The 27,110-nt window shown below is 42.5% G+C and overlaps 1 protein-coding gene across 1 annotated transcript in view; it reads left to right on the top strand.

Annotated features, from left to right (window-relative positions):
* The window catches only part of LOC117429301 (immunoglobulin superfamily DCC subclass member 3-like), a 63,460-nt gene that overhangs the window by 25,427 nt on the left and 10,923 nt on the right, over positions 1–27,110 (top strand). The window contains exons 3-7 of the mRNA XM_058999028.1: positions 13,326–13,470; positions 13,948–14,078; positions 14,602–14,739; positions 16,738–16,896; positions 21,833–21,998. Of these exons, the coding sequence (XP_058855011.1) occupies positions 13,326–13,470; positions 13,948–14,078; positions 14,602–14,739; positions 16,738–16,896; positions 21,833–21,998 (739 nt within the window). The remainder of the gene's footprint in view (positions 1–13,325; positions 13,471–13,947; positions 14,079–14,601; positions 14,740–16,737; positions 16,897–21,832; positions 21,999–27,110) is intronic.

A 27,110-nucleotide genomic window follows, 5' to 3' on the forward strand; every position in this document is an offset into this window, starting at 1 on the left:
CTCTGGACATGTCAGCCCTGTGGGACCCTTGAACTGCTCCAGCAAGGGGGGTGTGAGCTGTATCTCTCAGCCTTAGCCAATCAGGACAGCCTGCACGCACACACACACACACACACACACACACACACACACACACACACACACACACACACACACACTCTACCTGGTTCCTAGCTATCTTTGTCAGGGAGGACCAGAGTGAGGTGCCTCGGGAGAGAGAGAGACATAACAAAGACACACTGCCTCTTTCAGGGCTAAATAATCCTTTTGTGGTGTTTTAAACTGGTGATGACTGCTGCAGCCTAATCAATTATTTTCACAGTGCCGTACAGAGACAACCATGCATGTGCATTAAAATAATATTTACAGGTAGTTCCTCCGGTGTTGTGGTTGAAAGAACACAGTTCTTTAACTTGGTCTTTTTACATTTAGCCCATTAAGTGCCATTGTCCTCATTTCGAGAACAGGCTACTTTTGTAATTTTTGGAGCATTTTAAACTGGCATCTACCTGTTGTTTCATTTTCTCTTTAACGATGTTGTTAGGATAACTTACTGTAGTTTAAGTTAATCAAATTACGTAAATACTGTTTGTGTTCTGATTTGGTACTTAATGAGTTAATGACAGGGCGTTGAAACTGCATTCTCGTCATGGGAGCATACTCTTCGACAGCAGCCTGCGAATGGATCCCATTTCATTTTTTACTTGATTAGATGTTAATACACACGAGTTTTCTCTGTCCAGTGTAGTGTGATGTTCAGAGATCAACAAGACTTGATCAATGATTGTTTCATAATGAACATAAAGACCAATACGTTATTAAAATCAGAGTGCTATAAAAACCAACGGAGGGAAGCAGATTAACGAGTTCAACTGAATCAGTGTTTATCCCAAATCTAGGTTAACAGCACTCTGGGGAGTCATTTCTGATGCAGGAGGGGTTCTGCTGGATGAGTGCTTACACATGCTCAAACAATACAACAAAACCAACAAATAAAAACATGACTAAAGAACCGTGAGGGTGGTGTGTGCGGGGCTTCTGAAACAAATAACATGACTAAAGAACAGTGAGGGTGGTGTGTGCGGGGCTTCTGAAACAAATAACATGACTAAAGAACAGTGAGGGTGGTGTGTGCGGGGCTTCTGAAACAAATAACATGACTAAAGAACAGTGAGGGTGGTGTGTGCGGGGCTTCTGAAACAAATAACATGACTAAAGAACAGTGAGGGTGGTGTGTGCGGGGCTTCTGAAACAAATAACATGACTAAAGAACAGTGAGGGTGGTGTGTGCGGGGCTTCTGAAACAAATAACATGACTAAAGAACAGTGAGGGTGGTGTGTGCGGGGCTTCCAATACAAACAACATGACCAAAGAACAGTGAGGGTGGTGTGTGCGGGGCTTCTGAAACAAATAACATGACTAAAGAACAGTGAGGGTGGTGTGTGCGGGGCTTCCAATACAAACAACATGACTAAACGTCTTTGTCGATTTACTTCATAGCTGGTCTGTTCTGTGATGAGTGAGACAATAGAGAGTTAAAATGATGCCATGTATGCTTATTAGTGAGAGCGTCTCTTTTAATTGAGTTTTTAATTCTTTTCTCAGTTCTGAGGTAAACACCGGATATATGAAAGGCTAGCAGTCCTGACCTGTTTATCTGTCCGCAGCAAAGCGTGAAATTACTAATAGATTGTTTATGACTGAATCACTGCACAGAAGCAACAGTTACTTGTTAACTAATTAGAAAGTTAATGGCTTGCTGATTTTATTGATGTCCTTGGGAATTTATTTCAGGTGACAACTTTGCTGCTAGTAATATTTCAGATCAACTAGGTTGAGGCGTCTTTTGAAGTGCTGTTGTGCTTTTGAAATGATTTATTACGGTTCTTAAAGGATGTCTGTTTTCAAAAGAGACTGGAATTCTGGACTGATTTCTTACCAAGATGTTTGTTAAGCTTTTGTAAAAGTGATTTGTGCACCTAGCTCGTACGTTTTCAAATATAAGTGCAGGTTGGGAGATTCGAAAACCCTTTATATTTTGTTGAATTACATTTTCGGTACTGTGTTGCAAAGCTGGGAAGCTAAAACATGGTAATCCAGTCCTACAAGATAAGGTGCCTTCAATTACTAAACCCCGATGGGATTCCCTGCTGCTCTTGTGGTGTTGATGGAAACATGAAGATTCGGCTTCTTTTGTATTCTGGGACTCTTTGCTTGTGAAATGAGAAATTCATGCTGTTATCCAGAAGGCTGCCAAGCAGGTGCCATTGTAAAACACAAACTAATCAGAGATATGTGGAAAATGATGCAGGAAAACCACTATAAATGTGGCTAGCACATTGCATTGTGTCACAGTCATTAAGGCATTTCCAAAAGAGACCAAAACTAGAAACAATTACAATATGTAATTGAATGGGCTGTCCCTCACACGACTAGCTGATTTTGTTATGCAAATGACATCAGTCATTTCAGTACTTGTAGGCGTGTGCTGTGTGTTCAGTGCTCTGCTCTCTGTATACAGTACTTGTAGGCGTGTGCTGTGCGTTCAGTGCTGTGCTCTCTGTATACAGTACTTGTAGGCGTGTGCTGTGTGTTCAGTGCTCTGCTCTCTGTATACAGCACTTGTAGGCGTGTGCTGTGTGTTCAGTGCTCTGCTCTCTGTATAGAGTACTTGTAGGCGTGTGCTGTGTGTTCAGTGCCCTGCTCTCTGTATACAGTACTTGTAGGCGTGTGCTGTGTGTTCAGTGCTCTGCTCTCTGTATAGAGTACTTGTAGGCGTGTGCTGTGCGTTCAGTGCTGTGCTCTCTGTATACAGTACTTGTAGGCGTGTGCTGTGTGTTCAGTGCTCTGCTCTCTGTATACAGCACTTGTAGGCGTGTGCTGTGTGTTCAGTGCTCTGCTCTCTGTATACAGTACTTGTAGGCGTGTGCTGTGTGTTCAGTGCTCTGCTCTCTGTATAGAGTACTTGTAGGCGTGTGCTGTGTGTTCAGTGCCCTGCTCTCTGTATACAGTACTTGTAGGCGTGTGCTGTGCGTTCAGTGCTCTGCTCTCTGTATACAGTACTTGTAGGCGTGTGCTGTGTGTTCAGTGCTCTGCTCTCTGTATAGAGTGCTTGTAGGCGTGTGCTGTGTGTTCAGTGCCCTGCTCTCTGTATACAGTACTTGTAGGCGTGTGCTGTGTGTTCAGTGCTCTGCTCTCTGTATACAGTACTTGTAGGAGTGTGCTGGTAAGTTTTCTCCCTGCTTCTTGTATTTGTCCCTCTCGTGCTGTTTGCTGCGAGGCTGACTGGATGGCTCTCTGAATCCTCGGAGGGGAGCTGCATTAGCATTAATACATATAGATTAGTGGCAGCTTCGGGGGCCACTCTCAAGGTGGCTGCCCCAATGCCAGATGGCCTGCAAGGACCCTGGATCAAGGTCCTGACATGATCATTGTGGCAGGTTACAAAAGAGGAGCAGGATCATTTTTCTAACACTCTTACCTTAACACAGGCCTGTCAGTGGAACAGATAGTGCAGGGGGGTTGTTTGAAATCGAATGATGTGCACTCAGTTATGTTTAGTAAGGCAGTGGGTGGTTGTTCTGCTTAGTACTGCTGGACAATCAAGGCTTTTAATAACCCCCTACTCTATTCTATCAATGCCCTCACATTGCAAAGTGCACTCAGACAGTACCATAAACAGGTTCACAGCAATTCTCTCGAATACCTACATTAATATAGACCCCTAAATTAGTAGCAACATTATTATTACCCCAGTACTGTCCCCATACTGCTCTCCCATTTAAATATGTGGTTGCTAAGCGCTGAGCAGCAGCTCTGTGCATGATTGGTGCATGTAGGGGCTGTGTCAGAATCACAGTAATTATCAGAAGCCTGTCGGTGTTGAGTGGGTGCCACGGAGGTCTCCTCCAGCCCCAGACCCGATTTTAAGCCCATCTGTCTCTGTGAGGTGTTTCATTTAGACTGCTCTTCATATCCAGCGCTGCTGAAGAGGCTGACTGGCCGCTCGCTCTGGGTGTTTCATTACTGTGTGAAAGAGGTTGGACATCATTTTTTTTTTTTAATTAGCATACATATGGCAAAATCAAAATGGAAATGACAACCCTTACATGTATTTATTGATATGTACAAGTTGCATTTTTGTAAATCTTTTCTTTTTTCTTTTGGTCACGATGGGTAAGGTAGATCTGATCGTCTTTGGGAGAGGGCTGATAGCTGAAGCTTGGTTGGCAGGTACTTCTGTTTTATACGCTATAGGCATTTTAATTTGTTGTATCCGATTTCCTGTGCACACAGTAAGTCTGAGATCTCCACAAATGATTGGTGTGTGTGTATATATATATATATATATATATATATATATATAATTATTACAGTTGTTCATTAATTGAATAACGCATGTTACTTGGAATAAAGGCGTTTCTGTATTTTTTTCCAGCCCTGCGCTATATACACGTCTCTCCTGCTGTCCTAACATTCTTGCCACAGCCCAGTAGAACTCGCTCATCTTCAGTTAGTATGAAGCCACGGAGCTTATACATGATTCCACCTTTACTATTATAATACAAATTGCATTAAATACAATCCGTGCCTTAGCTGCTGCCTGTGCCGTTGGAAGAAAGCACCAGAACTCCCAAACACTGGCACGTCGTGGCAGCACAGCTGATCAGAGCGAGTGCTGAACTTTCTCTCCCGCTAACTGGCTGACTGCCTGGCAGGGAGCCAGCAGCATGCAGGCAGGCAGGCAGAAGAAGGTGGGCTATCCTCTCCAGGGCTGTAAACAGAGCGACGTCAGCCACATGTGACTGCCCATTTTGGCCTAGTTTCTGAAGAATGGCTGCAATTGTCCGTGGATTGGTGCCAGTTGGCTACTCGGACGAGATAAGCCATTACTACTGCCAATGGAGAGAATAGTAGAGTGGATCTGAGCATGTGTGGGTGGGTGTGTGTGCTTCATAGAAAAAATGTATTCCTAGAAAGCTGTAGAAATAAACACGTGGGCACTTTGAAGCTGGTGTTACGCACAGATTGCAATTCTAATGCTGTACTTCTATTGCAATTCTATTAGCATTATTCAGGGTATTCTAATGATTAGAGATGCATAACCACAGTATTGTTATTGCTGTTGTGGATTCTCTCTGATATTGACATTTACCCTGACTATCTGCTTCATTTGTCTTGTTTACAATGATGTTATATAGAACAGCAAACTGGAAAAAGCTGGGCTAAACAGATACATGTTTAAAGATTTCTGCTCCAAATAGCAAACCCATTAATATGTATGAACATCTAATCGGTGCAGAAAAAGCAAGTGCAATGTGCTGCAAATAAACCCGCTGTGAATTACAACTGTGTGCATTTTAAAAACGCACCCACATGAATATATATGTACACGCACATGAATATATATGTGCACACACGCACGCACGCACGCATGCACACACGCACATGAATATATATGTGCACACACGCACATGAATATATATGTACACGCACATGAATATATATGTGCACACACGCACGCACACACACACGCACATGAATATATATGTGCACACACGCACGCACGCACGCACGCACACACGCACATGAATATATATGTGCACACTCGCACGCACATGAATATATATGTTCACGCACGCACGCACACATGCACACACGCACATGAATATATATGTATATGCACGCACGTACATGAATATATATGTGCACGCACGCACGCATGCACACACGCACATGAATATATATGTGTATGCACGCACGTACATGAATATATATGTGCACGCACGCATGCACACGCACATGAATATATGTGCATGCACGCACGTACATGAATATATATGTGCATGCACGCACACGCACGCACGTGATTTATCAGTCTCAAGTCTAGGTGTGGGTTTTTGCAGTGTCTGATTATTATCTTGTTTTTCTATTTGAGAGAATAGAGAAGCAATATTGCATGGTAACATCAACATTGGAAGTTTTTTATTATTTTTTGGTCATATTTCAAAACTCCTGCTAAACCATATTGTATTCCTATTAGTTTCTGATTACTGAAATTCAGAACTCCAGTTTTCATTTTTTTTTTTATAAAGGGCCTGTGTCTTTAAGGCAGTGTCTGTCGATTTATTTTAACACTGGTGTCTCTGACTATTCACTGCATCCCAGCAGTTTTACCCAGGGCTGAAACTCACCGGGCGTATCTAATGATGCCATTGTGTGCGGCTGTTATTTAACAGCTATGGAGCCCTGTTTTAAATGCACACTCCTTTATATCCAGCGGAGCGTGAACTTCAGGACCTCCCTTTTATCTATTTAACTCTCCAGGCTGGCCAGATGTTGAGCTATCATTCCCCAGGCGAGGAGAGGGGCAGCATTCTTCCTATTCACAGTGTGCGGACACCTTTCAAAATAGCAGCCAGACTTCTCCACCCCCTCCCCAACCCCAGTGTCAAGTTTAAAGCTTCACAAATAATTGAGCAGAAAAATAAATACATGCGTTATTCACACAAGTGTTGCGTTTTTATTCACTTTATGTGCTAAAAACGTCATTAAACATGCATTTTGTATTTTAAAGAAATGATTCTGAACGGCTCTAAATATCCCTAAGCCAGGTATATGTACAATACTGATAGAAGGAAAAAAACTGCTTAATAATGAGAAACTTGAATTCTGATTATTGAACAAAACAGTTTCTTTCTTTGAACAAGGCTAGAGAAAAAGTACAAAAAGACTCACACAATATGATTGCAATTCTGCAGCGACAGATTGTATCCCATGCTATTGGTAATATAATTACATTTATTGCCCGGGGCTAGTGCATAATGACAGTCTGGATGTTTGTTCCACCAACAATCAGTTCTTGAAATAATCTCTGGGCCATAAACTGAGATAGATAGTGAATGAGAAATCTATTTTAGGGTAGTTGTGTTGCTCTCTATCCAGAGTAAATGAAATGCTTTAAGGAAAATGAACTGCAGATTGCTTTTGTGGGACTAGAAGTTGGAGGTTTGGGGATCAAGGAGCCCCAGTCTTTTTGAGAAGCAGAGGCTTGGGAGAGGGAGCAGAGTGGGAGGTGCTGTAAACGCTTTACTGATTTGTTGTGTCAGAGTCAGATTAATGTCGAATGCTTTAACGTGCTGCTTCTTTGGGGGGAGTGCGCGCATTAGGAAGATGTAAATAATGTCACACATTAAGTTAAGGCATGGGGAAGATGTTTCTTGTGATGCAGGGTAAGCTAGACCTTTTTATCAGTACGCCTTGCACCAAAAAGAAACTGTGGCATATGGCGAGGTTAGGTTTGCAAGTTAAACGCAGATTGGGATTTTATGATTTTTAAAATATTTTTTTGCGGAGTATGATTTCATAACTGAACACAATTACATTGACTTTATTTGGTGTATTTTAGTTTTTCTAGTATGAAGATAGAAACTCAGTTTCTCACACAGCACTACAACACTATCAGTGATGTCCATCCAGAGCCATTGTCACCCTTATTGCTGATCTCTCCATATTAACCACTACACGATTGTGAGGATCCTGCTCACAGGTTATATCTCACTGTAACTCCACTCAGTGTATTTCTGTGTATTTCAACTGCATTAGCAGAAAATAGAGTGATTTAAGATTCTACACTGCCACAGCCAGCAGTTGTTAAAACCAGAGCCTTGCATTATTGTGTCCGGTGAAAGCAGTATGAAATAGCACGAATGAGAGAGTAATTAAGTTGGGAGGGCAGGCTTGGAGATCAGGCCAGTGGGAGCATTAGTCTTAATAACTGGTTTACTTGAAATCACTTGGGTATTCAAGGCATTACCCTGTACGTGATAAAGGATTTTGCTGTTAGTCAAGGTTGAATATGTTATTAAATATACTAATCCTAGTGCAACAATATGGAGAATTAAGAATTATATAGATAGATAGATAGATAGATCGATAGATCGATAGATTCATAATGAAGTCGAACTTCTAAGTCTAAGAAGATTCAAGTTCTAATTCAGGTCCTCCAGGATAGATTTGAAGTCAGCAGGACTATAGACTTATATATGGAGGGAAATCACCAGGATTTATTCTTGTCCTTCCAATTTACAAAGAAGCATGTTTGCTGCATAGATCCTGATCTTAAGCTATGGAAGGGACCTTGTAATGTAAGCAGTAGTCAAGCAGCCCGCATCTTTTCATGGCTGAAATTGAAAGGAACGGCCAATCATGCTTGAACGAGCCCAACCCTTCCTGAATGTTAAACGAGCCAGTCAAGAGAGACGAGGAGGTCACACGAGTCGCCTGATCATGTGAATTATTGAGAAGTCGGTTAATAAGAAGAATAATAATAAACTTTATTTTATAAAAGCAATCATCTCAAAGTGCTTTACAAGAAAATCACAACAACAAAGAAACACAGAAAATAAAAATATTCACAAAAATGCCTTTCCAAAAAAGTAAGTCTTTAAGGTAGATTTAAAAGGACTCCAAGTGGCTGAATCCCTGATTTCTTTAGGAATGGTGTTCCAGAGTTTTGGGGCATAACAGCAAAAGGTCCCGTCACCCATGGAGCATAGATGAGCAGAGGGAACACATACCAGTCTAGAATCAGTTGAGCGAAGGTTGCGTGAGGGAATGTAAACAGGTAAAAGATCAGATAAGTACTGTGGAGCCAAACCATGCAGAGCCTTAAAGGTAAGAAGAATTATTTTAAAATCAACTCGAAACCTGACAGGTAACCAGTGCAAGAACTCAAACAGGAGTGATGTAATCACCTGCATGTGACCTAGTCGGGATTCTAGCTGCGGAGTTCTGAACATGTTGAAATTTGGTAAGTATGCTTTTAGAGACGCCTGCGAGCAGGGAGTTACAATATCTATCCGTGAGAAAACAAAAGCATGAACCAGTTTTTCAGCTACAAATGCAGAGAGCATAGGTCGCAGCGTAGCAATGTTTCTCAGGTGGAAAAATAATGCCTTAAGAGTATTCTGTACATGAGGTTCAAAAGTTAATCCAGGATCAAACATTTTTCATTTTGGATCTAAACTCAAGCATGGTACCATCAACTGACAGGCTTATTGGTTTTACGCAGCTGATGGGAAGTATCTAACAACATAACCTCGGTCACAATTTAGAAGCAAAATGATTTGGTTTTGGTTGGTTCAGGATTGAGAGAAATCGTCCCAGAATGTTTACAATATTATTGATTTTGAGAATAGTCTGTCTGAACAAAAGGCTAGTGCATAACGTACTTCAGTCACACAGACTGAAAATGCATAGGAATGATTATCATGAGTGGAAGATCCGATCATCAAAGTTTACTTCCCATCACTAGTAAATACTGTACCAAGCTCAGTGTGGTTACTGCACCCGATACTGCAATTTGTTTCCTTCATTAAAACCTGTTTCATATGAGGATTGTACTATAGGCTCATTATTAGTGTTTAGAGGTTTGGACATAACCACAAGTGATCTGCATGCTTCTGTATCTCTTATTGTTCCAAATGGCAACATTTGGAAATGGATTCCCTCCTTTTCAATGGCTTGCCGTTGCCTGGGTGTGTTGAATTGTATGACGCCTTGAGCTATTCATTCTTATCACTGTGTAACAAGTGCTGAAATGACACACATTTCTTTGATTACAAATCATTTCAAGAAACAAAGGATTCTTGTTTTCAGTGAATTGAATATACAGCTCTGCATGCTGGTGCAAATCTTGTAACGCATGCTAATTCATTTGAAACGGGATGAAATGCATTTTTTGAATGCTGCTGTCATCCCCCCCCCCCCCCCCCCACACTTCTGTTAGCAATTATCGAACTGATCCCTTAATGTTCAGCATCTGTTGTGAATGGCTCTTTTCTAATTAATGCTCCTTAGATATATCTGTGGGCTTTGTTGTTTGCTGTGAATGGCTGCTTCTTCAGGGCTCAGCCTCGGACAGTGCAGAGCTGTCTTTGAGAAGCCCAGCCTTTGTTCCCCATGTGCTGCTTTTTACAACAGGAAGATGGCTTAAAGAATGACATGCATTTTCGTCAAAGCTCTGCTCCATGCACTGCCTTTATATTTGTTCGTTAATCACCTGGGAAGCTCCTCCTGGAACAAGCCTTGTGTTTTATAGAAGGCCGGCGAGGGACGCAGTTTACAAGCAGGGCCACAGAAAACATCGCCAATACGTCTTGCTTTAATTGCGAAGGCCAGTTACTGTCTTATTATTCGTTACGGGCCCCATGGACAAGCGCTTTTCACGTCATTTAAGATGCTGTTTGTTGAATGTATTCCTGGCCTGTTGCCAGTCATGCATTTTATTGTTCTTTTTTTTTTTTTTTCCTTTCTCAGTCAATCACACTGAACTGTTTCGCTTGGTGCTTGAGAGCCTGTGATTAGCTGCTTTCCTTGTGTTTGCTAAAGTGAAAGTAAAAACTGGATTGTAGTCCACAAGTCCAAGGCCTGGATGTTCACTACCTAGATATCCAGCGTCCGGAGGGGATGAAAATGAGTGTTTGTTTTCATTGTGTAACCCTATCATATGTATACCAGTCATGTTTCACTTACTGGCAAAGCACAGGAAGCCTTATAATGAGATCATTTTGTGAATGTGCTGTTCGGTTTAATCACTGAAAAGAGCTGGATCTGCATGAAAAGTAAATCTGTTTCCGTAACGTTACTGCAAATTGTATTTCAGTGCAGCTATTCAAAGACCATTGAAGGGTGACACTTCATTCTGAAATAGCATCATATTTGCATTATTTATAGCCCTAACTTACATTATTCATGCTTCATATTAGAAGGACTGTTTCTCCCTGCGGGACCTACAGTAAATGACAGATGATGTACAATGAAAATCAAACCTGTGTGGCGAGAACGGAGCTTTTAATGTTTCTGAGAGATATGCACCACTTCCCTTATTTTAATATCCAGCAGAGATGTATGATACAGTAGCAAATGACTGTAAGGGTGGTAAATGGTCTGGTATAAGTAGGTTGTAGCCTGCTGTGTTAGAGCTGATTTGTGGCTTCATATCCACACTCAAAATTGGAACCCATTTTTACTGGTAAATAAATAAGATTCGCAGCAGCTACATTTAATGTAGGAGTGTAAACAACAGTCTATTTATTTTAGAATTAGCATCATTACTGCAAGTCTCCTGAAATGTTCCAAAGACATTTGCATGTGGTGGTGAAGTATAATAGTCTTAATGGGATGTTCTAACCAGTCTGTGCTGTTGGGAACGAAGCGATGTGGAAGACGCGAGCAGGTTAACGCTCTCCATGTTTAATGTATGAATGTTTAATAGCCCTCTCCCATCTGGGCTGGCCTGATTGCAGGGAGGCTGAGTGATGGAGCCTCTCCGGCAGAGAGCTGCTTCATGAACAGATGCACGCTGATTGCCTCTGACACGTGGGAGATGAAGTGGGGGGGGGGAGGCTGGATTTCCGAGGTCCATCTGGGTCTTCGCTCGCACCGCACTGATCTGGGGGATTGAGCGCATTGCCAGAGTGCCCCCTCCTTTTAAATCAGAGGGATGAATAATGTGCTGAAGGTCCGGCATTAAGACTCCCTGGAGTTGCTCGTTTTTGCTTCTTAGTCTTCTAATTGTTCGTTGGGAGATGACTGAAAGCACTGGGGAATGTTACTTCAGCCTCTGAGCTGGCCACTTCACTTCACTTCAGCAATCTGATGGCTTGTTTTATAGCAGCTGGGTTTCTGATGTTTAGTACTAATTGCTGGTGACAGCAAGGCTCGATCTATGGCTCAGAGATTTGACTCCTTTAATGACCACACCAGTGCAACAGGATTGTTTACCTGAAATAGTACAGAATGATAACTCCCATCCCCATTATAAAACCTTTATGAAGGTGTCCCAGGAATTACACTGGTTCCTTTTCAAAGGCGTCTTTTCATACAGAACCCTTTCCTGATGATGCATCAATGGGCGGCGGTTTTAGAATGTGCACAAGTGTTCACGACTCTGAAATTGCCCGTACTTGCTTTGAAATCTGCCTAACCTTTGTCTGGGTACATTTGTTGCTACAGTAATGTTGCATTCTTCATGACCAGCACACCACTTATAGGAGTGTCTATCTGGTTCCATTGCACACATGGTTGAGTGATTGCGTACTTCCAGCTCAAAGTGGGGTGTTCGCTTGAGCGGTCAGTTGGTAGCTCAGAGGTTCTACTGTATGATGAATCTGTACAGTAGTCATGTTTGCAGACTGATGATTTATTTTATTGTAGGTTCGTTCTGGACAGATGTCTATGTTGAAAGTGGTTGAAGGTTAAGAGAAATCTTGACCAACACTATTTAACACAATTCCACACTATTTTACCAACATAGTCATGAGATCTATAGCGACTATTCTGGCACAATGGGAGTGGCTGGACTGTGACAGGCTAGTGCTTCAGGGCATCTGCTCCATTCTTTCTAGTGATTCAGAGAATTATTTTCTGTACGCTCTCCAATTAGGGGCCTTTTAGATTTGAAATGGCTAATATAGCTGTGTTTCTAATCTAAAGTGCTCAGTCACTGAACAGCCCTAGTTGTGTGAAGTAATTGGGGCCAGGTGACAGTTAATAGTAACAGACTGATGAAAATCAGCAAATCAATAATAACAAAATAAAAAATGAAAAAATCTTGTGTGTGTTTTGAGAAAGAGAGAGCTGTAGTTGAAGAATTCTTCAGATAATAATGTCTGGGCTGCTTTTTTTTTTTTTTTTGATTGCTTTGAGGCAGGAATGCAATAATTTGAAGTCATGTCAAGAATCCGGCAGGATTCCACTTCAGAATGGTTTTCATCTGTTCTTATCCGCTTGCAATAGATCCTTCCTTCCCCCCCACCCCCGTGATTCAGGCTGGAATGCAGTGTGAAGTTCATGATAACCGTCCATACGAAATGTTTCATCGGCTGCGTAATTAACAGATAAGACCAGAGTAATTGGCATTGAGGTATTTCTAGTCATGTACGTCAGGAAGAAGAGGTCACAGAGCTGGGTGCAGTAGCTGAGGGGCTCCCATTTGGCTGCTACAGAAAGATTTGTTCTCTTTCTTACAGCGAGCAGTATTTAATGAATATTATTAGTCAGTCTCAGATGCAATCTCTTTGAAGAGACTGCCGTCCTTTAATAAAGTATTTCCCAGGACCAAGGTTACCCTTCATATTCAGGTCACTCATAATCGAGATAGATAGATAGATAGATAAACCAAAAATATACATACATAATCTTTTTTATTACTGTAGATTTCAGGCAATGAAAGAAAACAATTTGATTATAATGAAATCTGGAATGTGTGTTCTCGTACATTCTGCTGCTTGTTTAACCGGCCCTGTTCCCTCTCTTCCAGCGATGGCTGAGTTCCACGTCCACCCCCAGTCGGTGCAGGTTGAGGAGGGGGGAGTCAGCCGCTTCCAGTGCCACATTCACGGGCTGCCTGAGCCGCTCGTCAGCTGGGAGAAGAACGGAGTGCCGGTGGACACAGACAACGAGAGGTAACGCAGTAATGCATGTGTTTCCAATCCTTTAGAACTAGATCAAGAATTAGAGGAATGGCACTTTTTAGGAAGTACCGCTCCTATTGTCCGTTTCTCTGTGAAGTAGCAGAATCCAGAGGCTTTCATAATTAACCCTGTAATGCCCAATCATGTTTGAAAGGAAAAAGCTTCTTTATTTATCTAACTAGATTCGGTTTCTTGTACAAAACACCTTTTTATTTTTCCCTGACCGTAATGTACTGCATATGAAAAAGGCTTTAAAAAATAATTCTACAGAGGGGTGGCAAAGCATTGTATCATATGTGATACAGAAATGGGCATTACAGGGTTCAAATTAAATCTTAAGGGTGTAGCGTTTAACGTAACAGATAAACAAGAGACGTCCAACGGCCACTTGAAAAAGGCCACTCTGTAGTATGACGCCACTGTGTTTTCATTCCCAGTGGAAATGACTCTCTGTTTCTCTGGTGTCAGGTACACACTCTTGCCCACCGGCGTGCTGCAGATTACAGGAGTCCGAGCCGAAGACAGCGGGATCTTCCGCTGCGTTGCCACCAACATCGCCAGCGTCAAGCGCAGCCTGGAGGCCAGGCTCACTGTATCAGGTCAGTGTATCCAGAGCACTCAGGGATACAACGGTGCGAAAAGAGAATTCAGCGTTCTGAGAATTCTTTATTTAGTACTGCTACTGTACAGTGCGGAGGGTCAGCCTGGACACAGCCTGTTCAAAAACACATAGCGGACAGAAACATGAACAGAAAGGTAAACGTACATGCATTTACATGGATACATCTGGCACATAACTACACCATTCAATTTTAATGAAATAACGCTATTATTGATTTTTCACTGAAAGTTGATTAGTCAGTTCTGTGTTATTTAAATAGGCGAGGTGTTGACCAGGCTTTATGATATTTACAGCTTTGTATTTAGGTCAGTTCTCTTGCCTGTTGGCACAAACATTAATGGATAATGGCATAGTGTAGTATTGTGGTCTAAACTCTTATAACCTTATTTCTGTGTTAGTTTGACAGTCATGTGGCATCCAGATGTAGTGATCTTTCAGTCAAATTCCATTTAGACTGTCATTCATTTTACATTACACTGCTTCCCATATTTTTATTTCAGGCTCTCAGTCAGCTGTTTACAAAGAACCCATGATTCTGGTTGGCCCCGAGAACCTCACCCTGACGGTTCACCAGACGGCCATATTGGAATGCGTTGCTACGGGATACCCGCGACCCATCGTGTCCTGGAGCCGGCTGGGTAAGCTATCCCAGAGTTCCAGCCTCCCTGATATTAAGATGATGGGACGCCTTGACATTTCATTCATGTATTTAAAACTGGCTCTTCAGGGAAAGCCTGCTGAAATGCAGCACCCTATTGAGATACAGTAAGATGCAGGATTCCAATGCAGTAAATACAGTCCCAGCAATCTAACCTACAGGGGATATTTCTGGTGTATGAAAGCAGGAGGAGATGCATTTTTTTCAAAGCTTGTCGTAAGCAGCTACCGTTGAGAAAGCCATGATGCCAACTCCTATATCTTCAAATGTTTCTTTTATCTTTCCATTTTGCTGCTTGGTCATGCAATGTAAAGCTGGGGTATGGGTGGGGAATTGCCTTTATACAGTAGAATTCTTAACGAGTAGATTGTACAGTAGTTGGATGTTAATCCAGTAATGGTACTGATGTCATTACAATGTGTTTCAATGTGTTAACACCAATATCAAAGCACCCATTGTCCAATTTCTCTTGGTTGACAAATTGTACATCACCGCCGCCTCCTTCCCCTTCTCTGTTTTTCCAAGACGTTCCTTATATTGCTTTGCGTTTGGATGCCAAATGAAATGCTAGCATGATGGGGTCTGTCAGTATTCAGTTACAATGAAGAGGCCTGGGGGAGGCTGGAGAGCGAACCTAATGGACAAACACTCATTCTTCTTTAAACTGGAATCTTTGCTTTGTCTCTTAATGATCTAATTCTTCTCCTATAACCAAATTCATTGCAGGATTTATAATACAGTTGCATCTGAAATGCCGTTGGATTCAGGATTAAATCGAAGGTTTTCTGATGACTGTACTGAAGATTACCAATTATTTGTAAAGCCTTTTTTTTAATTTAAGATTCATATTTTAGGGATCAACACAGAATAGAGAAATCATTGTGGCATAGAAGCTTCTTGCATTTTCATGGGGTATGAAATTTGATGTTTGAGTTGATGGATTAAATTCAGTTTTAAATGCATGAAACTGTTCTGTTGTTGAATAAGTCTAAGACAGTTACATGAATATCAAGCTTAATTTACATCATTACAACAGATTGGGTCTAGTATTTGGGTAGTATTTAATCCTGCTGACATTTAGAAGCTGCTGACATTAGAAAGTTCATTTGCCTGCATCTTCGATTCTTCCTCGTTTTATGCAAACCTGCACATGTGCTTCTTGAAACTCGGTTGGCTTGTTGTTCGTTTGATATGGGGCTGACCATGTGCTGCCTTTTCCATCCTCAATGTGATTGCTTTGCTGTGGCAGCCGGCCATGTGTGATGTATTTTAAAGGCAGCCCATTCATTGCGCTGTGCCAGTCTTTTAACACCTATCAGTATGAGTAATGTGGATGACAGATGTCTGCTAAATGACGGCGCGTTCAGATCAGTCAAATATTCCCGGGTGTTTAACATGCCAATGTGTCCTCTCATAAATGTGAAGAGAATATGATGGCAAGATGCATAGCAGGCTTGAGTCAGCCCTCAGGAAGAAAATCAGGGGCATACATTAGAGAACTTGAAAAGCTAGTATGCAGGAGACCCAGAGAAGCCAAATAAGAAGAGAGGGGATCTTATTCTTTAGTAACCATGGCAACAGAAATATTCTCACCCTCTTAGAAAGAGCAGCTGCGAATGCTGTCAGAACACCAAATGGCTGTCAGAAGCTCTGTTTGCAGAACGTTACATCGTGGCAACTGGATCTGTGTCAGTTCTGCATGGGCTGCTGTAGGATACGCGGAAGGATACATGACACAATGTGAAATGGAAGTGAATCATCTCCTTCTGATCGATTTGATTTTGAAACTATAGAAAGATCAGACGCCTGTTATTTCTCCTTGCAGTTCATTAATCCACCGTTTTCTTGTGCAGTGTGAACCCGACCTGGAAGGACCTTGTGCACAGGTCTCGGGGTTAATGCAGACCCGTTCTAACATGGTCCTCCCCCAGTACATGTCTCGGTTCAGCCCCTCTGATCGCTCTTGTTTGTCTTCTAGACGGCCGTCCGATTGGAGTGGAAGGCATCCAGGTGCTGGGCACAGGGAACCTGATGATCTCGGACCTCACGGTGCAGCACTCCGGGGTGTACGTGTGTGCGGCAAACAAGCCCGGGACCCGTGTTCGAAGGACTGCTCAGGGGCGCCTCGTTGTGCAAGGTGAGAGAGCGCCGTGGTAAAGAAGCTGCATCGGGGTCTTCATTAAGCATCCCTGTGAGCAGGGCGGAGTAACAGGTTTGAGAATCCAGCCATCATTCTTTTCTCACAAACAGACTTCGTTTTTTTCAGGTTTATGTAATTCCTCAGGAGAAGTTTGCCAGTGACCTTTAACATTGACCTTATTTGGCGATCATATTGTGGTCATGTGACTTTTGGAGTTCCGGATGGTCGAGACCAGTTAAGTTCTCATAAATGGAATAAGTAATTAAAATAAATAAATTATATATATATATATATTTTTTTTTATTTAGCGATAACCTTTTGGCTATCCTGTTTGCTTGTTACAAGCATGTTTCAATGCAGCTGTTACAGGTTGGCATACAGCATATTCCATGCATTTAGTTTAGCCAGTAAAACAAAGCAGTACCTCTTATAAACCGCTACCCCATTAACTTCGGCAGTCGTGTTGTTTATTAGGAGTATAATGTCATAACAGAATTGATGGTCTGTAATGAGCAGATGGTCACCAGCCCTTTCCTGCTGCACACTCCATTTACCTCGGATAGGTACCAAGCAGCAGTACGATCAAACCTTCACCTAACCTCCCGCCGCGGACCACGAGGAACAGGCTTCAGAAATACCTCTACAACTGAATCTCAACAGTAAAGGAATAGGACAGAATCAAACCAAATATTGCATTAAGAGAAACAAAAACACATTCGCATATATCTCACTTTTAACAAATACATCTTTACAGCCATTAAAAAAGAAAGTGCATTTCTCATTTAGCTGACAATGATACAGTGTCATGGTTTGATGGGTTAATAAGCTGGCAGCAGCCTTTTTATCACAAAAATGTACTGCCAAGAAAGCGTCTAGTTTAGTTGGCAGTTTAATAAAGAACCCAATTAATCTGTAACTGCATGGTAAGAAAGGTTTAACAGTAGCCAGTTACCAGGCAATTGTCAAATTACAATTTAAAATCATTTCCTATTGTAATGCTGAATAGGCATATTTCTGTAGAAGCCTACAGGTAATGAAGATTTTTTCCCGATAATTAAGTTAATTGCTTTTGTAATTTCCAATTAAAGGAGTAATAACCAAGGCTTTTAAAATCCCATTTCTTACCTCTTCGCTTAAGCAACATTTTTTTATTGTTCCCCCTGTTATCGCCACGCTGATTGTCATGGTAATGTAAGTTAAATCTGTAGCTTTCCTGTGCTGCAGGTCAGCCTCACTCATATGGTATGGGGTGAAGTCAGGTCATAGCAATGTCTCATTTTATTAGTGCTGTACAGTGCCATACATCTGAATTCACTGCCTTGCTGATATGCCCATTACAGTGACTGAGCTCAGTAATAAACGCAGAGATCCTGGAGAGCTGTACGTCTTTTAAGACAGGTACGCCTTCTCCTCCAGAACCAATAAAACAGCCGAAGAAACATGCATACACCATAGGAATCCTTAGAAACTTGAATGATCATTTACCAAATGTGCATACATGCTTTCTCATTTGCACACTTGCTTGTTTGTCAGCTGTGTAAGTCAATCCACACAATGTATTTTATCACTGCATAAAAAAGTGCATTAGAAGAAGACCCTTTCTATTAAATGATTATGGGCAACGATTATTTTTTAATGCAGTACTTGCCTGTAACATAAATTACATTCATAGACATCTAAACAATGCAGTATATGATTTTCCAGAAGGGGCCACGCAATATGCATATGCAAAATGCATTGTATTATTTTCCACGCCAGCGTTTAGATTAATCTAATGGGCACAGCGGTTTTTGTGAGTCAGGGTAGTAATCTCTTCTGAACTGTGTGCTGTGTGCTGGTTACTCCTCGGATCAACAAAATCAGCACGGGAGGTAGGGCTTTTTCTTGTAGAGCTCCTAAATTATGGAATGCTCTGCCTGCGTCTGTCAAGGAAGCTTGGACCGTTACAGTTTAAGCCAAGACTGAAAACGTGTATATATATATATATATATATATATATATGTATATATATATATAATGTGTGTGTGTGTGTATATAAGTGGTACAACTTAAATCTGTTTAAGTGGTACAATTCTGGCAATTTCAAATTGTATCGTGGTGATTTATAAGAGACTCACACCTTTAGGATTTAGGATTTCCCTGCTTGTAATTTGCAGTGACTGTTGAAAACAGTGATGTGGAGACTTGTTTATACAGTGTGTTTTCCAAAGGAGACCCCACAGTAAAGCAGAGACGAGCCCCTTTTTTTCATTTTAGTGGGTATCATTTCATCTCCCACACAGGGTTAAGCTGGGAGGCTTGTGCTCCCGACCCAGGTAATTCAATCCATCGCTGAACACAACAATCCGGGGCTGGGGTGGGATCTGGCAGTTTGCCATCGCAACACAGGCAGGTCCCATCTGTGCTGTGTGTGGCAACAACCAGTAACCAGCATCACAGAGCGGGAGGGAGGGAGGAAGGGAGGGAGGGAGGGAGGAAGCACAGGGAGCAGAGAGGAGAGAACCTAGCGCTTAGAATCGGATTGATCCCGTAATCGCAAACTAGGAGAGGCGCTGCTGCAGTGCACACTTTATTCCTGTCTTCCCCTTACTCTTACGACATTGGAGCAGTTCTCAGGGTGTCTGCTCAACTCATCTGAACTCCCCGAAGAGGACTGCGCGTGAGAGGCTGATCTTTCCTCTGGAGGGTCAGGGAGGTAGATAGTGTTACCCACAGAGGGAGGCACAAGGGCTGGGACAGAGAGGGGGAGATGGGAGGGACCAGGTTGTTTTCGGTGATGCCCACTGCTGCCTTGTTAAGTAGTGCCACTGGCTCCATGCCAGGGTCACATCTGCACTGTGCAATGCAATGGGTTGATTACATCCGTGCCAGAAGGCTTGCTTGCCTACGGGTCGGGTCGGGTCCCTCGCTGAAAGGAAGACCTTGTTAATGGAAGAAGGATGTTAAATAAGTTTCTACGGTGGGCGGGGTGGGGGGGGGGGGTGGGGGGGCTGTGACTGCACACAGACTAACACTTAAACATGCAAAATACTCACAATTAGTATGTTGATCGCTAAAACTGATTTTAGTACTCTGTGGAAACTGAAATAATGCCTGTAAATTGCTGTAACAGCTCTGAGAAGCTGTCCAGTCCAGTCCAGTGCTCTGTCAAGGCATGGACACCAGAGAAAGCTGGCCCCCAGCCAGCACCTCCTGCCTCACCGGGTCGACAAGGGCAACCTTTCCTGTGATTAGATCCAAGCCCTCCAGCACCTCATTACATGGACACATGTTATAGTGTGGGCACGTGCATTGCATTGGAGCTATTTCAAGCCATGCTCATTAACATTGACTGGTTTCCTAACAATGTCTATGTATATATTAAGCAATTCAGTAGTATTGAGGAGTTACCTTGTCAGCAAAATGTATAGAGACTGCTGGAAATCTTGTGATCAAGGTAAAACACAGTCAATGTGTAGTCTGAGTATGAGAAAAGCATTACAGACTTCAGAAGGACTGCAGGCTCGCTGCAGTAAACTCATCTAGGGAAACGTTCTCCTGAGTGGCATGCACATACAATGAAGCATGTTGTTGTTTGTTAAGTGTTTAGGGTGACGGAAAGGAGACTCGAGGGGGAGGGGAGGGGGTTGTGAAAATCAAAGCCAGATTGAAGTGTAGTATTTTTTATTTTCTTTTTGTGAAACAGACTGGAATGGTAGTTGCCTGCAGCAGATCCTGCTGCTGTATTGAGTGTCGGGGTAAATCCATACTCACTGCCAGGATGTAGGCTGTCCCATGGCTCTCTAACTCCAAACTATTGTTACAGCGCTTTAAAAACAACTAATAGTGCCCTGCAGAGGCTTGCTGCTGCTTATTCCTGCGACAGGGAATGGACAGCGTGGCAGGCTCTCTCTGCCACTGTCTTAAAATACACCCAGCACCATTCTGCATTCCTAAATGCTAACATCCTCAGTTCCTGTGAAATAACATTACCTGAACTGCTAGTTCTCGCTTTGTTACTATTATAAACATGCACTTGAGTAGCAGGAAAATACAGGTTACCCAAGCAAAGCACCCCGTAATGGAATCAGTCAGCACACGGTTAGCTTAATCTTTGCTGACACTAAACCGTCGACCAAGCTCTCAGTATTAATGCCTACAGCCGGAGCTGCACTGGTCAGCTTTTAGGTGACACATTTCCTCCCAGCGCTTCCAGACAGCAGTTAGTTGATTGCCCTGTTCATGACATCATTATTACTCCCAGATGGCAGGCTCATGTGCAGCGAACATATTGAGTGGATTTAGTTTAAGCTCAAGGGTCCCTTTTTGTTTAATGTGAAATAATCAGCTGGGATACCTTTGAGAAACTCCACAACATATTGCACTCTAAAGCCAGGCTGACACGTTTCTGCATCACCCAGCGAGTCACGCGGCAGTCCGGCTCTGGGATGTGTCACGTGATCCGTTTCTGCATCACCCAGCGAGTCACGCGGCAGTCCGGCTCTGGGATGTGTCACATGATCCGTTTCTGCATCACCCAGCGAGTCACGCGGCAGTCCAGCTCTGGGATGTGTCACATGATCCGTTTCTGCATTTATTGTTGTTATTGACGTTCATCATGCAATATAAAGAATACGGCTTAATTGAAAGATTCACACTGAAACATGAAAATATATTAAATACATAAATCATTATTGCAATAAACAGTAGATGGATATATTATTCATGCAGTTTTGTGCACAGCAGTGTGCAAACAATATCTTTCAAAGACCCGACTGCTCTTCATAGTACTTTATTGTATGTGACAGAGTGGGTTTGTCTGCGGGCAGTTTCTTTGCATAGGGATTCATAAGATACAGTATTTGTAATTTTAAAACCATGAATGCTGAGTGAAGTTGCCCAGTATAAATACAATAAAAATACATCATTGAAGCAATGTCTTTGTTGTCCTCAGCGCCTGCAGAGTTTGTGCAGTCCCCGCAGTCCATCTCCCGGCCGCTGGGCACCACGGCAATCTTCACGTGTGTGGCACAGGGAGAGCCCGCCCCCCAGCTCACCTGGCTGAAGAACGGGCAGATTCTGGAGACCAGCGACAATGTCAAACTGAGGAACAACAACAGGTGAGTCGAATAGGACACAGAGGCCTCCCTCTGTGCATCACACACACACAGAGCTCCCTACCTGACACACACACACATACAGAGCTGCCTACCTGACACACACACACACAGAGCTCCCTACCTGACACACACACACACACACAGAGCTCCCTACCTGACACACACACACACACACACACACACAGAGCTCCCTAGCTGACACACACACACACAGAGCTCCCTAGCTGACACACACACACACAGAGCTCCCTAGCTGACACACACACACACACACAGAGCTACCTGTCTGACACACACAGGCCCTCTCCTAACATTACAATCACCCAGCACAGGTAGGTTACAATATTATTAGGGAGTGATGAAATCGAGGCTTGTAACAAGATCATTCTGCTGAGGGCATTCAGTTTGGAAGAGAGCAGGAATATCCCCAGTTTGTCTGTATTTACTACATTCAGTTCTGCTGTTCTGACTGTGTGGTGCTGTGTCCAAAGGCAAGCCTATTGGATTTCTCATTTTTATGGCACTCTAAGCAGTTGAGATCCAATACTTGATTACAGTTTCTAAATAGATTACATGTGGTAGACTTATTTAAAAGCCACAGGGCTCACCAGGTAAATGAAAGATGAAATGTGCTAATTCTCATAACAATTTTTTGTTTGTTTGTTTTAAATACTGTGAGTTTTGTCATCATTTCAGAGCGTGTGGCTGTACAGATTACACTTCAGTGTTGTGTATACATGGGAGCATTTGGTGACAGCGGTGTTCTGTAGTGATCCAGATCCCGCTGAGAATGCCATGGCTAAAACGCAGAAAGTAAAGCACTTCAGAGAGTAAAGCACCAAAATCAATGTGAAACCCAATCGGAAGCAAGTGCATGTACATCATAACAGAAATGCAGCCCCCTCAGAGGTCTGCAGTTAGCCTTGTATAGATCCAGTTCAGAGGTCATTATCAGGTCACAGGTCGTTATCCAAGGCTGTTTCTGTAATAACCTGTGTAACAGAAGCCTCAGTGCCTGTGACCTATTGATTTCCCTGCAGCATTTTGTTTAGCAATATGATAATGCAGGTTGTTTTCTTGTTGCTGTGATATAGGACAGCCCCCTGGGGAGTGAGACCCCAGTTATGTCCCTGTGCCTTCTGCCTAAAAGGTCAAGTTCACCCCTGCCAGTCATGTATTAATGAAGCTGGTATAAACTAGGAGATATGCTTCACTCTCATACAGTTTGCAATTAGTTTGCCTTTGTCTATTTGAACACAGGATCTTACTTTCCTGGAACTGTGTGTGCTCCCTCTGCTGGCAGGCCTAATCTCTGCAGTTTCCAGTGCTTTACCACAGTAAAAGCAGAGCGAAATGGAATTCTGTGTCGTGAAAGCACTGTTAAGACCAGACAGATATTGTAAAGCATGTTAAAAATCCTAGCACACCATGGTAACCGATGGGGAAAACTGCAAAATGACTGCAGGTTTACCATGGTTAAACTTTTATAAGGGTGTTACATAGTTAGCTTTGAAATATCTGACAAATTTAAATAATCCCAGAGAGGCAAGAAAGCTAATCACCAAAAAGAAGTGCAACCTTTAATTGGGTCTTGTTTAAATTACTGATTGGGGTAAAATGATTTGAGAATAGGGCCCAAGTCTCATTTAAAGGGATCTTTTCAGTAACTTGCTGTATTTCTTTCATTTCCTGCTGTTGCCATGTTTTATGCTGATCAATAGGGTTTTTATTCGCTGCAACCTTGCTTGTTTAGTGAATGTTATATTTCTGTCATACTGGCTGCTTCAGCATGACGAGAATGAAAAGCTTGAAAGCAGAGATATCATGGGCAGCACTTGAGACACTCAGCCATTGTGCAAGGTTTACTATCTGTAAATAAAAAAATAAAAAAACTGTTATTAATGTCCTTACATGACCCTTTGCTGAGAGGGAGAAAGCTTCCCTTTCTGTATGGTGATATCATTCAGGCTGGTGCTTTCATTGTGCTGTTGAATTCTTGAGGAGGATTCTCAATCTCATCCTCCTGAGTCCGTCCCGTACCCCTCCCCCCTCCCACCCCCCCCCCTCCCCCTCCCCCACCTCCAGTGCTGGGGCTTGGTCATTGGCCTTGACCTCTAACCCTGCTGAAATCAGTCATCTTGATCGCCGGGAGACAGCTTGTGAATGTGTTCCTCTTCACAGACCCTGACCCCCCTTGTCTTCTCCCAATCGGCTTGGTGTGAATCTGAAATCGCTCCGGCTGCCTTTTATTAAGGGCTGTTAGTGCATTCTACTGAAAAGCTAGTGATTGGCAGCTTCACAAACATCGCTGCCACCTAACAAAGCAGCCCTCGCCTCTCCTATCTCTGAAGTGCTTTTGAACTGATGAGTAAATGACGGTATCAATCTGCTGTCTGTAGAAAGAAACCCCCAAGAGCAGATGGCCTAATCATGCACATTTTAAAGACTGCAAAGAGCTTTTTGTGTGTTTTGTGTGTGCTTGTGTGCTGCCTGAGTTTTTATTTCTCATTTAAGTTTTATCTTTAACCACAATATGACCATACAGCACTGTACGCATTAAAACAACATACCCAGGGATGGAAATAAGAGTCCTATTGCATAGCAGTTTCACCCATTCCAGGTTTTACTATGATCAAACTGCTATGCAATAGTAGTGTATTATGTCCATCCCTGATACCAAACAAAACATTCCTGTGAGATTATATTCCAGTTGAGATGCACTGATAGCAGTTTCCTCTTTTGTCACCCAAGTGGTAGAATGCCATTTCCTGTTACGGACGGACTTGGAATTGGAATTGGCCTCAGAGACTGGCTCTGCTGTTTCTCACAGTGCGAGAGGGTGGCTGTTTACCACCCCGCTTCACCCTCGGAGAGAAAGCAGAGGCATGACACAAAAGGGTCCAAAAAGCCACAAGGGCAAGTTAGCATTTCGCCTGAGCCAGAGAGACACGACTTAAACTAGGGGATGTTGCCTGTGGATGTGGAGCCTTGCAAGCCCTGAATCAAGCAGCTTCCAGTATTTCATTTGGATTTCTGCTCCGATAGTGCTGGCGAGTTTGTAAAATATGTGGTGCCTGTGAAATACCACAGGGTACACAGAGACCAGGTCCGCCTCTAAGCACCCTCCAGGGGCCTGTTGGTCTGCAGGCTGTGGCGTCTGGTCAAGAAGTTCAGCGAGCAACACTTAATTCATTCGACACGTAAAGCTTTTATCTGCATAGCGAGAGGGAGGGAGGGAGGGAGGGCTGCTGCCGGCACCTCTCTGTCAAAGTTCATTTTCACATTTTTAGGTTGCACAGAACTCCAGCAGCAGAGTGAGCTGTCACTGCATTCCGAAGGTGGGTGCCTGTTGTAACCGCTTTGCCTTTTCTGTAAAGGCTGCAGAATGTGAAACACATGTCGTACCGTCTTTGGTAATACTAAATCTCGTTTTGACTTTTCTTTTATTGCGTCCTTACTGGCATTGTCTATGTAGTAATACGTAAAAAGACAAAATGCAATTGTAGTAAAAGGCAGTGGGGTACAGTCTTGACAGATCTCAGATAAACAGAATCGAGTAATTTCATCTGTGTGTGTGTGTGTGTGTGTGTGTGTGTGTGTGTGTGTGTGTGTGTGCGCATTTGGCAGGTTCTATTTGCACTACTGCATGCAAACCGAGCAAAACAAGACATTGATTGAGCCTTTATCATTTTTGTGTATCAACACTGTAGAGGCAAGACTGCTATCAAGACTGTCTAAGGCTAGAACTGTGATGTGTAACTGGTCCATATTGTATTGTGCATCTCCCTGCTGGAAATAGGCAGCAATTTGCCTTCCATTTTATAGATATCTCTGCTGCTTTCAGCCCTGGTGTGGATTAGACAGTAGCGTGGTTTCACATCTAATTGGAACTTGTCATAAAAATCACAGCGGATTCAATAGGATTGACTCTTGATCTGCCAGAGGTGTAAATGGAGCCTCATAACTCCTGTTCCCACGTTTCCAAGCAGCGTGCGTCCTGACAAGCTTGACAGCATGAGCCTACCAGGATCTGTGCGTTCAACTTCATAACAAGAAATGATCCAGCTGGATATAAGAGAACAGCTTGTCACACATCTACTTCACAAAGACCAACCTTTACAAGAAATTAAAGGATTTTACTATATGCTTTTACACATTTAAGATGTCTGTATCACATGAATATCAGGGTTTACTATATATAAACCAACAAAAGAGTAGGTCATGTAATAACAAACCTATACAATAAAAAGATGATTAGACTTTTTTAACATGTTTGCAATAAATACCAGACATGCAAGTCTGGAAGCCTCAAGCCCTTGTCCCAATTGCTTTGAGCTCCAATCCACTTCCAGACAGATCAATATTTTACACTTACATTTAACTTGCATTGACCAGTCTGGATCTCGTATTTAGACTTGAAAGAGCAGACTGCAGTTTATCTCTGTTTATGCTAATGACATTAAGTCAGCTTATTTTAAACAACAAGCACTCCATGTATTCAATGATGAAATGTGTTCTGGTTCATATACAGTACTTCTATCCATAGGTGCTTGTTACAGCAAGTCATGTAGGCAAGGGAAAAGTCAGACAAGGGAAATGTAAAAGGTAAAGAAATGTTAAGAAAATGAGAACGGGGTGGATAGGAGGCAATTCTAGATCCGGTGATTCCTTAACCCAGTAAGTGCCACTGTCCTCATTTGAGGAGAGGCTACATTTGTCATTTTTTGGAGCATTTTCTAACTGGCATTTACCTGTTATTTTAATTTTATCTTTAACTAATTTTGTTAACCATAAAATTTGTGTCTAAATTAGTCTGTTAATTCTGCAAATATAGCACTTCAGATGCTTTTAAGAAGCCTCAGTATACAGTGATCATAAAGCGCCATTTTCTGTGTGTTGAGCTTCATAGCCGGTGTGAAATTTCACGGGTCCGATTTACATAAATACAGCTTGTGTTCTTAATGGTACTTAATGGGTTAAGTGGGAAATATTTTCTGGTGTAGTGGTGTTTTGGGTGGTGCTATAAAATTGTATAACCTGTGCGAGTTTGTTAAAGTCACTGTGCCGTTTATGCAGCCCTCTAGTTTGTACTGCTGGTCCCCGAAGTTACCA

The sequence above is a fragment of the Acipenser ruthenus genome, chromosome 24, assembly GCF_902713425.1.
Source record: "Acipenser ruthenus chromosome 24, fAciRut3.2 maternal haplotype, whole genome shotgun sequence".
Lineage (NCBI taxonomy): Eukaryota > Metazoa > Chordata > Actinopteri > Acipenseriformes > Acipenseridae > Acipenser > Acipenser ruthenus.